At 35.2% G+C, this 16,852-nt stretch overlaps 1 protein-coding gene across 1 annotated transcript in view; it reads left to right on the top strand.

The window, feature by feature from the left end:
• Window positions 1-16,852, top strand: part of Imp (IGF-II mRNA-binding protein) — a 243,117-nt gene that overhangs the window by 202,581 nt on the left and 23,684 nt on the right. The window contains exons 12-13 of the mRNA XM_090390190.1: window positions 3,819-3,905; window positions 7,037-7,165. Coding sequence (XP_090246316.1) covers window positions 3,819-3,905; window positions 7,037-7,165 — 216 coding nt within the window. The remainder of the gene's footprint in view (window positions 1-3,818; window positions 3,906-7,036; window positions 7,166-16,852) is intronic.

The following is a 16,852-nucleotide window of genomic DNA, read 5'->3' as shown; positions in this document are numbered from 1 at the left end:
GGAGTTAGGTGAATCATGTTTGCATGTCTACTCATGTACATTAACATCTAAAACATGGTAGGGGAACCTGGCAGGCAAGTCCACTTAAATCACTATGGAGGCTTGCACAACAGAAGGGAATATCATATTGGCAGTTGTGTAGTGCTGAAGAAATAATTTTCTGTACAAAACAAAAGTAATGCAGCACTTGATTTCCTGCAGCCCACCAAGAGACCACTATTAGACTGGATTTAAATTTTCAATGGGGCCTAGTTTAAGTAGGCTTGGTATGTATGTAAATTTGTGGAATAATCATTTGTGGTGTTCTGTGGCCTACTGCAGGATTGTTGGTCTAGCTATTTCAGCGAAACCATAACCTGTGTTAGAAAAAATGCTTCTTATAACATGTAAACAAGACTAATATCAAGGTCAAAGGCAGTGTCATATAGGCCATGTAATCTGGACACATCACCACCAGACAAATGTGAGTACGTGAACATTGGTGTGTTCAGCCATAAAATTCAACCATTGATTGGTGTGGGTATCAAACTTTGTTAATGCATATTTCACATATCATTCAAGATGCCCCGTAATAATATGTATGGAGCAAGTGCTCAGATTCTTTCATGGAACTTAGATGCGTAAAGTATCTCAAGGAAATAGCCTAATCAGTGAAAATTGCTTACCTGATGCAAATTTGAAATTCAAATTACTTGTCAAGAGCATTTCTCTGTGAGACTTTATACATTGTTGTAACAATGAATGAGAAGAATTACGAACTTCAGGGATTACACTTCAGATTTGAGTATTAATTTGGCTAGTGGACACACATTAACCTCTTGTCATACATAATTAGTTGAATGACTGCATGATAAGGAGGCCTACGATACTGCACGTGTCTGTAATTTCCCCAAACACCCTTCACACAAGATTACTGTAATCTGACAGTCTACCCTTACTTCTCATTGTAGTAGCCCCAATTCAAAAAACTGTTTTCGTTTCATAAGTTTTCACGAGCAACATGTGGCACATGACAAAATGGAGAGCCTTTCTAGCTGTAATGTATTGTAACTGCCATTCTTATTACATTATATAGCCATGGAGGAAGGAGGACATCTTTACATTAATTGTTTATGATTAACATGCAGTAAATAAATGGATATGTAACCAAATAAACATTAAGGATATTTGTGCCATTGACCACTTAGCTGATAAGCAAGAACTAATTATGCAACTGAATATCAAACAAAATTAATTTGAAACTTAAACATAGCTTTAACAGTTGTTAAACTTTGACATTGTAAGATCTAACAAGCACTATATTAGCAAATGGAGAGTGATTCACTCCAGCCTGTATATAAATGTATCACAGTTCTAAGCAAGCTTCAAGTCTGCTGACTGAATGCAACTCACTTAAGTATATAATGTATTTGACATTTCCTAGTTAATGAAAAACATAAGCATTGAATTAAAGTTATGATCATTTAATTTTCAGCAGGCAGGGTTCTCTCACATATAATGTAACATGTTAACAATTAGTAGAAACTGTTCAATTTGTTGGGAGTAGCTGATGATAAACTTGATCCTCAGTGAAAACTAATAGTTAAAAATTCAATGGTGTGAAGCCTGGCGATCATGCTAGTCACTAAATTGGATTACCAGATCATTGATTTTAACTGATAATATGCAATAAAAGAGAATTTAGCAAGGCTTACTGTGTCAGTGAGTGAAAGCTGAACAGTTTGTGCAACAAAGTTCCTCTGCCGATTATAAACAGGATGCCTGCTGGAAGGCTTTTTTTTTTTATAGATTGTGCAAAATCTTCACTGAACTTGTGTGAACTGATTCAATCTAAAAAAACCTGCTTTTTTTTAAGTAGAACAAAGTTGCCATTTTGTATACATTACATGTATGCTTATGACAAAACTACCCGTCAAACTTCAAAATCACATTTTTAAATACACTTCCCAATGACAGTATTCACCATTACACTGTATGGCAGTTAATAATTATTATTAGAAATTTGAAAGAATGTTGCAAAATTCAGTACAGACAGAAAGGCACATCTGTATTCAATTTTTGTAAATGCTGATTTTTAAAAGTTGCTAATTGTGCATTTATGCTGTTTTCCCATGTCATTAATGTTGTTGATCTCTACCGATTTCAAAATAGCACAGAAGTTTAGTCAGTACATTGAAAGTGGAACATTATCACCACAATAAAATTAGCTAGTTTCATTGTGTCTGATTACACAGAGAAAGTGACATTTCAAACTAGCTAATTCTGTTATTGTTTTCAGTGTACACTGAGAGAAAATTGAAAGACTGATTAGCTACATTTTGGGAGGGAATTATTCTTTGTAAATCAATAGTAGCTTTAACTTATATCCTAATCCTTCCAAAAAAGGGAAAGTGTTGCCTTAACCTATAAGTAGTACAGTATTAGTTCTGTTTTTCATTTGTGTGCTGTATTTGACCAAGGAACCAGTATAGGTTTCAATTTCAAATTTAACTAAATATGGAATGCTTATTATGAAGCAATAACTTTTTAGATGCTATTTCACTGCTACTGCAGCTTAGAGGGCAGACTACCATAATGAGCACAGCTCTAATAGTAAATTGGAAAGACTTCTGCTTTGAATTGTTTATCTTTTGAGGAAAAAGAAATCAATAATTCTCAACAATAATCTTTTGGAGAGTACCTTGAATTGTCTCAGAGAATATTTTCTACTTACATGCTTATTGCATTTAGTAAGCAATGATTATCTAGGGAATGAAAGGCATATTTCAGATGTAGAGTGAAACTGTTAATAAGACACTGCTTTACATTACTTCCAAATTATTAAATTAATCCATAATATAAATTTCAAATTTTAAATATTGAAACAATTTAAACATGCCAACATTACTGCTGACATATTCAGGTAAAATGGAACTGCTTACTTTGTTGATTGCTAATCCCACATTTGAATGGAATTGTCAGATGAGTTAGCATTAGTAGAGGCATACGATGTAAGAAAGCAAGTTTATGCAGCATCAGCCAAAAAAAAAAAACTTCCCATCCATTCACTCAATGTTTGTCTAGTTCTGCCTTGAATTTATTGTGGATTTTGGTATACTTGTGCTGACCTGTTGGATGAATTTATCTAGTATGAAGAATCCTATTGGATGCATTTATCTGGTATAAAGCAATGATGAGATGGTTAAGAATCTGTGTATTATTTGTCATGTGATGCTTTGAAGAATATTCCTTTCTATAATTCCAACTGACAATCTTTGATTTAGATTGGGAGTGAGTGTGAGCTTTTGTTCTGATTTACAGCTCAGCCCAAAAGTAAGGGTTGACTTTTAGCTAAGAATTAGACTTATTTTTCACCTATTATTACAAATTTTCAGAATATTGTTATTTCTCAACATACAGGGAATTATATGTTGAATCTATCATCCTCAAGCACAGGTGGCAGGAAATTATTCTCTAATATTTTAATGTCTACATAGACTCAAATTACTTGAAGAATACTTGCCAAAAATTGTATGCACGTTGGCATTCTGACTTTACTTTATAGTGAAATTTTTTTGATCAGTCATTTTGAAGGGGAAACGAAATGAAAGTTGCTTCTTGTTCATGTGGATGTCATTCAGTATTTTTCACTCTGTATTTTCATACTTTATCTAATTTTAAGAGCTGCTGAGATGTGTTGAACATGTTATTTCTTAATTAACCAAAAGCTGGTAGCTTATATCTCAGATATTTTTAACATTTCTTTTCCTCTTCATATAAACTAAATTTTCATAATCTTGACAACTTCTAGAAGTAATGGTATAATTGCCTTCCCACAGGTTGCTCAAACGAACAAGGATGAACCTTTAGACCGCCAGTCAGAAAGGAAAGTTACGATTGTAGGAACTCCTGAAGCTCAGTGGAAGGCAAGTACTGTTTATGTATGCATTAGCAAAAAATATTTAGCTTTACATGGTGGCAGTAGTCAAAATTACTTTAAGAGTAATGTGTTTAGGTGCACAGTATTTTACTTGGGTGACACAACCTTGAACCACTGAGCTTTTTTTTTTTATCAAGCAAAACAGTTATGAAAATTTAAATTTTTTTATTAAACTTTTAATTATAAACAGAGTATTGTAGGAGAATATGGCATCTGACTAATATTGCAAGTTTCCTGTGCACAAAGATGTTACTCTTATTTATAACAATGACTTTAAGCTGAGATTTTCCCAGCAGAATGAGTTAAATCTTTCTTTTTAATGAAATTATTTTTTATTAAAAATCATTAATTTCAACTGGCTGTAGCAAGATCTGTTTAGCCACTCATCATTCCTTTCTTTTACTTCTGTAATCAAATTTTTAAGCAATGGAAACTGATTAAGTAATTTTTTTTTTCAACTTTGAAAGCCCACGTCTATAAATATTTATGCATGTTTTGCCCATCTTCCCAAACTTTGGGGACTTTTTAAGAGCAGCAACTCCCCACTTCAATTTCAGTAAGGGATCAATTTTTTTTAGGTAGTCACAAGTTGTAATGTACATCTCAAAAACTTCCTCTTGAAATGTTTATATTTCATCCTTTTGAATATTATTATCTGATAACTGAGAGCACCCAAAGGAATAAATTTTTTATCAAAGCATAATGCAAGCATGCCAGTGGTTTCTTGGATGTAATCCTTTGCCTCAATTATGCTATTTTGCACAACCTTGCTTTTTAGAATTTGTTTATTAAATAAACTAAGAATGTTAAGTATTGCGTGGAAGTATGCTTCATTTACTGGTGATTGAAAAAAATTTCATAATAAATTTTTGGGATTTTCCTTTGAAGAAATATATTCTTTCAATGCTTCAAACATTTTTAATATTCTCTCTACCACATTGTATAAAATCTACCAGTGAATTTTTGAATGGGTCAGTAACTTTTCATATACTGCATATCTAATAAAGAACAAACATTTTTCAGTTGCTTGGTACATACTGCAGAAGCTGAAAAGTAAAACAGCATTTTTACCAAATATTTCTACATCAGAGGATAATCTCTCAGCTCCTGACTATTGTGTTATGCAAAATGTGCAGAACACCCACCCAACATCTAGTAAATGAGTTTTTCTCACATAATTTATAAAATTGTTTGTGCCTTTTCTTAAGTCTCCTGAAATTTGTTAGTGTTATCTACTCCATAAGCAATGCACCTTCTTATATCAGCACCATACAAGTTAATTATGAAAGCAACGAAATGGGATCAGAAGTTTCATTTGGTAATGATTTAGTTTTTAATATTTTTATATTTATTCCTTTTGTTTTGCAAAAATAATGAACTAAAGAGAATCTTTTGTTATTGCTTGCATCTGTAGATATTCTGAAACACAATGACTTTAAAATCTGCTAGTAAACCTTTTCTACAACCTCAATAACATTTTTAATAAGAGCTGCAGTTTTAGTTTGTGCATGAATATTTACCAGCTGTTTCTGAGTCACAAAATATTTCTTTAAATAGTTCATTGTAGCATTCAGCTGATCTGAATTAATAGTGCTTAAAAATATGATAGGCCACTATCAACTCTCTGCAGTAAGTGAGTTGACAGTTGCCTCAGCTGGATTTTTCACTCAAGTACTGCATAATATTTTGCTAAATGTCAGCATTTCCAGAACAATTTGATTTTTATGTATTTTTTTGTATTAATGTGTTCGGTTACATCACATTTCCTGCTGTTGCCAATTTTTAACAAATTATATTTAAAACAAATTCTACCTAAACATTGACTATTGCCAATGTTTAAGTAGCATTTGCACAGTTCACACTCCCTCACCAAATGTGGAGGATGCGGAAAGGTTAGGGCATATCCCCGGAGCAATATGGCCTTAGTTGCTAATGCTCCTAAAAACCAAATAACAACACACTCCCTCATTACCTTTAATCTTTTGCATTTCTGTTTCTGGGTTCTGCTTAGAGGTTCTTTAAAAGCTATTACCAATTAAAATAAATAATTACTTAAATTATACTGATATAAAAGTTAGTGCTATTGCATCATTTTAATATGCAGCAACCTACTAAAGTGGTACATAATTGGCATCATTTAAGTATCTCATATTGTGAATATCTTCATAATGAGTTGCCATGATATTGCACTACCTCGAATAAGTAATGCTTCACCAATGGAGAAGACTATTGTTACTTATTCTTGGTAGATACCACCACCACCCAGACCGCACCCTTTCGAAGCTTGTTGGCTTCTCCTTGGTGGGTGTGCAAGTACCTGGTGTTGCAATGATGACAAACGAGTTGTGAAGTTTGACTCCACAATATGAGAGATGCTTGGTGTACAAATGGTTATCAGACTGAAAACCTTTTAGGACTAAAGCCTCATGTTGCGAGCAAGTTTATACTGATGTAAAAATTAGTGCTATTGCATCTTTTTAATATGCAGAAACCTAAAGTATATAATTGGCATCATTTAAGTATATCTCATATTGTGAATACCTTCAAACAAAGTTGCCGTGCATTACCTCGAATAAGTAATATTTCACCAATGGAGAAGACTTGTCAATTACTTAAATGTATTTTTACACAATCTGCCAAATTTGGGGGGGAAAGACATGTAAACAAAATAAATATACCCAGCTGCTCAACAAACATTGTATCAGCAATGCCTCCTGCATACACATCAGTGCTTGACAGTAGAGGCAGGAAATTATACATCGACTGATCCAGGTCTGTTCTAGAGAGTTACGACCCATCCTGCATTATAAAAGTTAGGAAGAGTGCTGTCAGATATTGCCCACATCTATTTGACGGATGATATAGATTTTTCAAATGAGTCCTATTATATTTTGTTCCTTTAATGCCTGTGATCATGATGTTGACGAATTGTGAAAGAAATTTCTTATTTTTATATTCTGTTGACTAAACATGGTTTTCACATCTCTCTCTCTCTCTCTCTCTCTCTCTCTCTCTCTGATTTCCCCTCTTAGTTTGTATATGTGTATTTGGGATAACTCATTGATAAAATACTTTGTTTGTTAGAGATGGTCAGAACTTATTCTTTTTCATTTGTAGGCACAATTTATGATTTTTAAAAAAGTAAGTTATGAAGGCTATTCTGGTCCCCAAGAAGCACGTTTGAAAGTTGAAATATATGTACCTGCCAATCAAGTTGGAAGAATTATTGGAAAAGGTGGCCAAACTGTAAGTACCCTGTGTTTTTCAGTTTCTTAAAAAATTTTTTATAGGTTTCACTTTTATCCAGAATTGCTTACAAACATATATCTATCTTGATAAAATGCATGCATCCCATCTCTACATTGTGAAAGGTTTATGATAAAGCTGATAAACAGCGAATGTCTGCTGTGGTTTTGGTAGCATTAAGTTTTGTAGAAGGCACTTTAAACTTCCATCATGATACAGTAAAAAGAATTGCATTAGCCCTTTACTGCTACTGTGTTTGCGTAGCTTACCAGTATTACTATTGTTGAATTTCATTATTTGCCAGTTATTAGAGCTTTTGATTTATTTATTCTTATTTTATTTTTTTCTTTTAATGTAAGAGGCATAGGTATCCATGAGTAGGGGCCAGTTTATTGGATATATCCAGTCATCCAAGCAATATACCATTCTATCAAAGACAGTGTCATGTATCCATACCAAGTTCCGTGAAGCTGATTGAGTGTGGTGTGTTATGGTGGTCTGTGCTTGGGATGTTAACGCACAACAGTGTGTAGAGTGTACCAGGAATGGACCAACAAGTATAGAACATCCAGTGGCTGGAGACCAGAGTATCGATGTGAGATGCTCACAGAAATATTATAATGAAAATAATTGTGTAGATGGGCCACAATCAACCAAATAACTGTAGTACAGTGGCAGTGTGCAAGGGAGTATATAAGGTTGCACAATGTGGCAAACTCGGTAATAGATGGGTATATAACTGCTGAAGATGCTAACTAAAACTTGCAGATAGGTGTATAAAAATTCAAGTTGAAATTATTGAAATATTCAGTATAACAAAAATCACTTCCAATCCTCTGCCAGTTTACTATTACACTGGTCAACACAAAATGTTATGAAAACATGCAATCTTGACTAATTTTATGCTGCTGAACGTGAAAATCAATTAAAATTTGTCGATTGGTTCTTGTTTTCAAATTACAGTTGGTCTCATATTAGTGAGCCTCCGTAGCCGAGCAGGAGTGCAGTAGTACACGCTCTTTGAGAGACCGGGGTTCAAGCCACTGGCTGCTGAATACGGTTGATCTGCCAACCCGTACTGGACCAGATTATAGTCCATTTCCCTCAGCATGAATTGTTAAGGAGGCTTCCATCCTGCAGTGGGTTGATAATGGCTGCACTTTACTTTTTTTTTTAATTAGCGAGTTACTACATTATCAATTAACGGCCCTTGACAAAATGCATGGCAAACACTGCTGTTTCAGTCTCTCTCTCTCTCTCTCTCTCTCTCCAGATTTGTAAGATGGCGAAAAAAGTTGCTGCAGTGAATGCCACCAGCAGAATGAATCAGTTGAGCCATTGTACCAAGGGTCAACACAGCAAGCTGGTGGTAGAAATGTAGCGAGGTGAGAGTACTTTTATGGTATGCACTAAGTTCCCTGGTACCGATTGATCAACTTTTGAATGCCAATGCATTCTCAGCATTGTTGCCGTATGCATCCATTCATTATTTACTTTTGAATCCTCTGATAAACCTTGCTCATTCATAGGATTAAATTTTTACGATAAGTCTTTATCAGGGGAAAAAAAATTTAAGAATGTGAAAATTAATTAATGATTAAAAAAAAACTTGCATAACGAACTACAGCAGATAAAAATTCATCTGTATTTCTGCATTCTGAAAAATAACTTCCACTTGTCTTAGTATTAATAATGGCAAATGATACAAGAAAGCAAGCTTTATACATCATCAGCAAAAAAAACCCTTCCATATCACCTATCCATCTCTTCTAAGAGTTTGCCAAGTTCTTCCTTGAATTTATTCAGACTGTCCACCTTTACACCCCAGGTGGAAGTTGTATTCCAGCTATCTACTGGCTGAAGTCAAATTTTGCACATCTATCTTGTAACTTCCTTTCTCAGTTTGAATTTATGCCCCCTTGTGTGTAATCTGAGCAAGAGAAAGGATTCCATTCAAAGCCTTAAAGCCCTCAATCAGATCTTGCAGGTGCCTAGTCTCCAGATACTGGAATTTGCAGAAATGAAGCCTTTCTTTACACAGGCACCCTTTTGTTGTTCTCATTGCTTACTCTGCACTTGTTACAGCAGATCCACATCCTCCCTAAAATGATGTGGCTTCCAGACCTGTATGCTGTGCTGAAACATAGCCTGGCCATTGCCTTGCACAATGGGATAATTGACTCCTTAACCTTGTTGACAAAACCCCCGTGAGCTGTTCCGTCAGCCCTTGTCTGTACTGCTCAGAGAACTTCATATCTGACTACACAGTTATACGCAGGTCTTTTTAATTCTCTACTACCTTAGATTATTGTTACCTGTATGTAGTATCTTTTATCTATTGATGTTAAAACTTCATTTGGCACTTCTCAGCTTATCTGCCTAATTTTTATAGATATTTAATGGAGTAGTTTACTCTGATTGCTGCTGTTACTCTGATTACCCTGCCAACCTTTCTATCATCTGCAAACTTATACATTAAGCCTGATATAACTTCATTAATAAATACTGAAAATGAGTCCCCAGCACTGAACCCTGGGGACTCTGGTAGTAACAGTACTCCAAGAAGATCAATAATCATTGTTTTTTTCCCCTCTCAGCCATCCCCCTTTATTCGTAGTAATAGTTTGCTCTTCGTGACACACTGTTCCAATTTGTATAGCTGTCTTTTATGTGCAACAGTATTAATTTCTTTTTTGAAATGTAAATAAATATATGCAGTAAATTTTTTTTTTTTTTTTTTTTTTTTTGCATCCATTTTCTTTGTTACTCTATTATAGTATCTAATCAGATTGCTCAGATAAGATTTTCACTTAACAAATCTATGCAACTTGTTTCCTTAGAACACAAGTCACTTTACAGGTCTGTAATTCTTCACTTTCATCCTCTGATTCCCATTTATGAATTGGAAATATATTCACTTAACTGAATCCAGGGATGTTGTCATAATTATGGCTAAAGGTTTGCTTCCTTCTTTTCCTGCTCTTCTTAATGTAATTTAATGGATTCCTTCTGTCCTAGTTTCCTTTTTTACATTTAGCTTCAATTTCTCTTCCTCTTTCCCCAGTTATTTCTCTTATAGCTCCCTCTAATTAGATATACACTGGTATTCCCCATTCCTTAAATTCCTCCTGTAAACATAAATGAAAAATATCTGCTAAGTTTGTCAGCAAGTATTTAATATTATGCATAAGTCTCCTAGAGCTTCAGCAATCAATAGTTTGAGAACATTTCTGTGCCCAAAATTCTGCAATTTTGTTAAGATTTCAATGGTAGTCATATTGAACAGGCATAAAATTAAGATTGTGTGCCATCTTGTGCTAGCATTAATTAATCCTGGAATACTAATATAGTGCAGTAGGGTCATATATGGATCATTTACAACAATCTATATATTTTTACAAATTAATGTATACTTGTAAAAAAATACACATTTAGACTATTGAAAAATAGTCTAAATTTAGACACTTATGCCTGATGTTTGAGACATCTCTCTTTTGCAATGCCAGCAAAAATACCTGGTCTTCTTTCTCTTAACCGATGGGCAGAAGACACCTTTTGTTCCCTTCCCCCTTGCTTCTGTAGTAGTATGACATTAGGAACGCATCACATTTTTGCTGCAATTTCACTAATCATGACCTTGAGTGAGCAAAGTAGTATCAATGTTCTAAGCACTTTCTTAGCCAAGGTTTCATTAGCTCAAAATTCATTGTTTGACATAGTCATGCCTGTTGGTGGGTTTTATTTTATTTCTGAATGCATTGAGATTGTATAATTACATAGCTATTTACATGAGTTATGCTTATTCTGTAAAAAAATGCACAGAGACCATTGCCAGGTGTTTTTTTTTTTTTTTTTTGGCTGGAACTCTTGCTGTGTTGCATGTTTGACCCAACATATCCACTCCTTTTGTTGAATTGTAAAAATCAATGTCAAGGTTATTTGTTTCCATGTTGATAGAGGCTTCATAATGTGTGGTGGATAGAAGAATCATTTTATTTTGTTTTGGTTTATATATGTTATATTTTTGGTGTGTCACCATTTTAGCGATTCTAATTAGTGAAAATAGGAGGAATATTATCCACAGGCTATAGAAGCAAAGCTATATTAAGCACAAATTTATCATTTATTACCTTACCAATTAAAAAAAATTAAATGATACGTGATAATCGGAATACAGTAATTAATACGTACTGTAATTGTAATATGTACATGCGAACTAGTTGACATTTCTGTTCACTGACATTTGTGGGGGGGGGGATAAAATTTAAAATGGTAAAAAGATAAGCAATCAGTAACAAAGAACATGGTATAAACATGACACAAATTACAAGTAACACAATATGTGCAAGTGAGAACGGAGTAACGAGTTACAAAGCTTTAAAAATAGGAATGAAGAGAAGATGTGAAAATTAATTTTTTTTTATATGATTGAAGATTTCATGGAAGTGTAAACACATTTCACCATAATAACCCACAGAATTCCAGCTGTCGGGATTAACACAAATTCAGTAAGATCGAGTTTACTGTCAGTTTATGATAATTTCACTAACAGAAAAGCCCAATAAACAGGTGACTGCTAATTGTTTTATGGTTGTGACCTCCAGAAATTCAATCGAACCACGTAGTACCATCGGAGACAATCGTAGGGTAATCTCCAGTGCTGCGGTCTCCTGCCCCGATTAAACGGCATGCTGTCCCAATTAAGCGAAAGTAAACCCTGGTTATTTTCTCGATTGGTTTCTGTTTTTTAAGATTTGCCCCAAATAAACAGCTCCGCCGATTAACCGGTGGCCCAAATAACCGGAATCCACTGTATTACATTACATGTGCTTCAGCCTTACTAGTTGAAGCGGATGTAATGTAGATGTTACTGTACCCACCTGTATTACTGAAGCGGTTGTATTTTTTCATCAAGAGGTGAATCATAAACGTTTTTCTGCAACCAGCTAAGCCAGTCAAGAATATTTTAATTGATTCATGAATGGAAGATAAGACTCCAAATTACATGTATAGGTAGAATCTTTTGCTTGTCATTGGCCATTCTCATTAAGTTGCAGAAGTCCACATTGGTCATTTTCCTGTTTCTGTGCAATTGCACTGAGTTAGTTGAGCTTGGAGAGCTTTAGATTCATCTTGCTGTTTGGGGTGATTGTAAAAGTTTTGAAAAAAAGCAGTCTTCTTCTTGCAGTCATGTTACAAGGCTATTCAGGTCATTACTGCATGCTTTGGCAGGGTCGATGTCATCATTGTCTTGACACATACTTACATATTTCAATCATTTTGTGAATGTCCAAGTCCAGTTCATACAATTTATGATCTAGTATGAGCTCTTCATTGTCATCGTACATCTTGGCATATTTCATCTCTCTGACAGTATGTTTCCTCATTGCGAAATGGAGTCTGCAGCATTACCAACTCACACTTGTACTTGTTGAGATCCTGAGCTAAGTCATAGTTTTGATAGTGTATCATGCATGAATTCTGTCATTTCTTGCAGATCTCATAGTGCTGCATGTGTAATTTGTGACAAAGCACGACAGAATAACACTATAGTATGATTGTAACAATACAAATACTTGTATTGTTGCAATCATAATATTCAACAAATGGCTACAATCAAGTGGGTAATTAGGCTATTGGCCTAACTGCTTCCAAATGTTGATTCGGTAGAGTAAGTAGCAGGCGTGAGCATAAATTGCATCGCTCATAATTTTGGTTCTAGCTGTTCGACATTTAGTAGCTGTCATCAAAGATGTTTACACATAAAACATCTTTCGTGCGTATAGGGTACAGATCAGATTTTTTTTTTATTATTATTTATCAAAATATAATAAAGATGTACCCATTGTCATGGTCATTCCCCATCCCCAAGAAATTCTTTAGGGCCTCATGTTTTTTCACATCATTTCCACATGCTAAGCCTTGTATGGCTGTTTCAGTAAGTTGTTTGCAAGGGGCTTAGATGTAAATCAATTATCCTTGGTTACATTCCTATTTCAGCCATGTATGGTCTTTGTCAATCTCTAAATTGTAAATAATGTAATTAGTTTCCTGGTAAGTCTTTTCAAATAATAAAATAATTGTGAAAGATAAATTTACATTATCCAGTGGAAAAGATGTAGCAATAATTTACTATCAGTAAATGCATTCTGCACTTCTTACCATTCAGAGAGTAAATGCTATATCGTTAATGCTAACCTTTGGTCTGTGAGACCAAGGAGCAAAAATTCCCAGACGGACACATTTACACAAACAACTGTTACTCCCTCTGCTTTATTTGCTCTCAATGGAAATTACACAAGGGCAAATTCAAGACATTTACTTGTAAGTGAACAAATATTGTAGCAGGCTCTCAGACCAAAGGTTAGCATTTAAGGGTTAAAATGACTAGCATTAGTAGAGGCATTTGATGCAAGAAAGCAAGCTTATGCAGCATCAGCCAAAAAAAAAAAAAAAAAAAAAAAACCCACTTCCACTTCACCCCTCTGTTCGTTCAAAATACCTGTCCAGCTGAGCCTTAAACTTATTTAGGCTATCAACCTCCACCACAAGGGATGGCAGTCTGTTCCACCAACCAACCACCCGCTGGCTAAAGGCAAATTTCCGCACGTCTATCCTACATCTGTCTTTCCTCAATTTGAATTTATGCCCTCTCAGGTGATTTTTCTGAGCTAGAGGAAGAATCCCATCAGCATTGAGCATGCTTAAACCATTCAAGGCTTTATACACCTCTATCAGATCACCTCGCTGGTGCCTAGTCTCCAGACACTGTAATTTGCAAAACTTAAGCCTTTCTTCGTAAGAGCACCCCTTTGTTCCATTCGCTAATCTTGTTGCCCTTCTCTGTACTCGTTCCAGCAGCTCTACATCCTTCTTGAAATGAGGCCTCCAGACCTGTATACAGTACTCTAGGTGTGGCCTGACCATTGCCTTATACAATGGAATAATCACCTCCTTATCCCTGCTGGAAAAATTCCTGTATATCATTGACAATACTCCATGAGCTACTCTTGCAGCCCGTCTGCACTGCTCAGAGAACTTCATATCTGCCTGCACAATCACCCCCAAGTCCCTTTCATTCTCTACCACTGTCTGTACCACAGAGTTGATACGTTGCTCTGGGGTTGCTGTTTCCCATGTGTAGTACTTTACATTTGTCAATGTTAAACTTCATTTGCCACCTCTCAGCCCATCTGCTCAACCTTTCCAGATCCTGTTTCAGCAGCATAGTGTCAGTAGTGTCCTTGACAACCCTGCCAACCTTTGTATCATCTGCAAACTTGGACATTAAGCTTGATATACCATCATCAATATCATTTATAAATACAGAAAACAATAATGGACCCAACACTAAGCCCTGAGGGACTCCACTAATAACATTAGTCCACGATGAGCAGTGTCCATTGATTACCACTCTCTGTCTTCTCCCCCTCAACCACCCCTTTATCCATAGCAGCAATTTGCCTCCAATGTCACACTGCTCCAATTTGTGTAGCAGTCTTCCATGTGCAACAGTATCAAAAGCCTTTCTAAGATCCAAGTATATAATATCAAAGTTATTCCCTGCATCCAGTTCTTTTGTGACTGCATCATAGTATCCAATCAAGTTGGTCAGGCAAGACTTCCCCTTAACAAAACCATGCTGTGTCTGAGCTATAACTGAAGTCTTGTCTAAATGATCCTGCAGTGCTTCTTTAACCAGTGCCTCCATTAATTTTCCTGGAACAGAAGTTAAGCTCACAGTTCTATAATTACTTGTGTCAGCCTTTGACCCTCCTTTGTGAATTGGGGTCACATTTGCACATTTCCAGTCTATGGGTACTTCCCCTGAGTCCAAGGAAGCTCTCATAATTATGGCTAAGGGTTTGCTTACTTCCTTTGCTGCCTCCTTTAATATAACTGGATAGATCCCATCCACCCCGGGTGCCTTTCTTGTGTTTATCTTTAACAGTTTCTCCTCCACTTTACTCCCAGTTATTTCAACATTCTGTAGCTTACTGCTAGAGTTGAATACACCTCTGGCATTCCCCTTGCTGAATAACTCCTCATGTGTGAATGTCGATGCAAAATATTCATTTAGTTTGTTAGCTACCTGAGCAGGATCATCAACAGTTGACCCATCAATATCAAGTGGACCAATCTGATTCATCCCCTTCCTTCTAGAGTTTACATAAGTAAAGAACTCTTTGCTGTTTTTTTTTTGCATCCCTTGCCAAGGATTTCTCGTAATCTGCCTTCGCCTGCCTAACCTCCTTTTTAACTTGGTTGCATATCAACTTGTATCTATCATAGGCTTCTGTGTCATGTGTTAATTTGTATGTATCCCATGCATTTTCCTTCTCTGCCATATGCCTCATTAGTTCATCTGACATCCATTTTGGCCTAAACCTTGAACAATATTTTTTAGTTGGTATGTAAAGCCTAGTAGCTTCCACGATAAGTTCTTTGAATGCTTCCCATTTTGAATTTGCTGTTGGTAACATCAGTTGGTCCCACTGTATAGAATTTAAATACTGTCTCAGTCCATCGTAGTCGCCTTTACGGAAGCAATAACCCTTCCCTTTACCCCTAATGGTAGTTATCTCTTTCAGTAAATCCCACTTCAACACGCTGTGATCACTGCCACCTAGTGGTTCAATTATCTGCAGATTCTTAATGCATGAAGAATCACTGCTGATAATCAAATCAAGAGTATTACTCCCTCTAGTTGCCTCCCGAACATGCTGATGTAGAAAACAATCATCCAATAAATCCACAAAAGCCCTGCTAGTGTGTGAGTAACCTGCCCCCAAATTCCAGTCAATATCTGGGAAATTAAAATCTCCCATTATAAAACTCTCTGATTTACTGGCCCACTCTATTTCCCTGTACAGTTCCTTATTATACTCATCAGAGTCATTAGGCCTATAGCACACTCCTACTCTCAATTTTGATCTCCCAATGCTTATGTCACACCAAACTGACTATTTAAAACAGTGTTTTGTTATTTACAGTCAAACATGTTTTCTTACTTATGGACTATACTCCAATGGCACATCCAAAATTTTGTGCTCTTAACGGTTTTTTAAGCTAGCAAATGGAAGAGATAAAGTTGTGCCTATATTTTGTCTATTTTTTTTTTATTTGTCAGTAGAATTAATACATTTTTTAAAATAAAAGGTCTCAAAAAATTAAGAGTATTATAATACATTAAGAAAGTGTGAAATATTAGTATCCTCTAAGCAGAATATAAAAAACCAAACTGTTTTTTCAATAATTAAGACACTTGGGAGGTGACCCCTAACCAATTTTGTTATAATTTGGGTTGTCGTCATTGTCAGGTTAAAATAAAAATGCTCAAAGACAAGATCAGATATTGGGTCATAACAAAAGGTCTATTCATTAGACTTAGTGATAGCAATTCATGTTTTCAATTGCACTAAAATTGAAGGAAGCTTTAATTTTTCATTATGTATTTTTTTTTTTTTAAGATTTAAGGATCTGTTATGGATGGGTATAAAATAATGTTACATTTTTTCTCTCTCTCTCTTTCTCAAATTCAACAACAAACTGACAAGATTAAAGTTGCATACTACATCAGACAAATTCAATTTGAAAATATACTGTATGTATAATAAGTAATCAGTACGCTACTTTTGAATTTTTTGATTAGCTTGGAAACAAAATCAGTATTTTAAGGAGTTCTAA

The sequence above is a fragment of the Mastigoproctus giganteus genome, chromosome 2 (assembly GCF_048544385.1).
Source record: "Mastigoproctus giganteus isolate SK-2022 chromosome 2, ASM4854438v1, whole genome shotgun sequence".
NCBI lineage: Eukaryota > Metazoa > Arthropoda > Arachnida > Uropygi > Thelyphonidae > Mastigoproctus > Mastigoproctus giganteus.
This window is presented reverse-complemented; position numbering and strand designations above follow the sequence as displayed.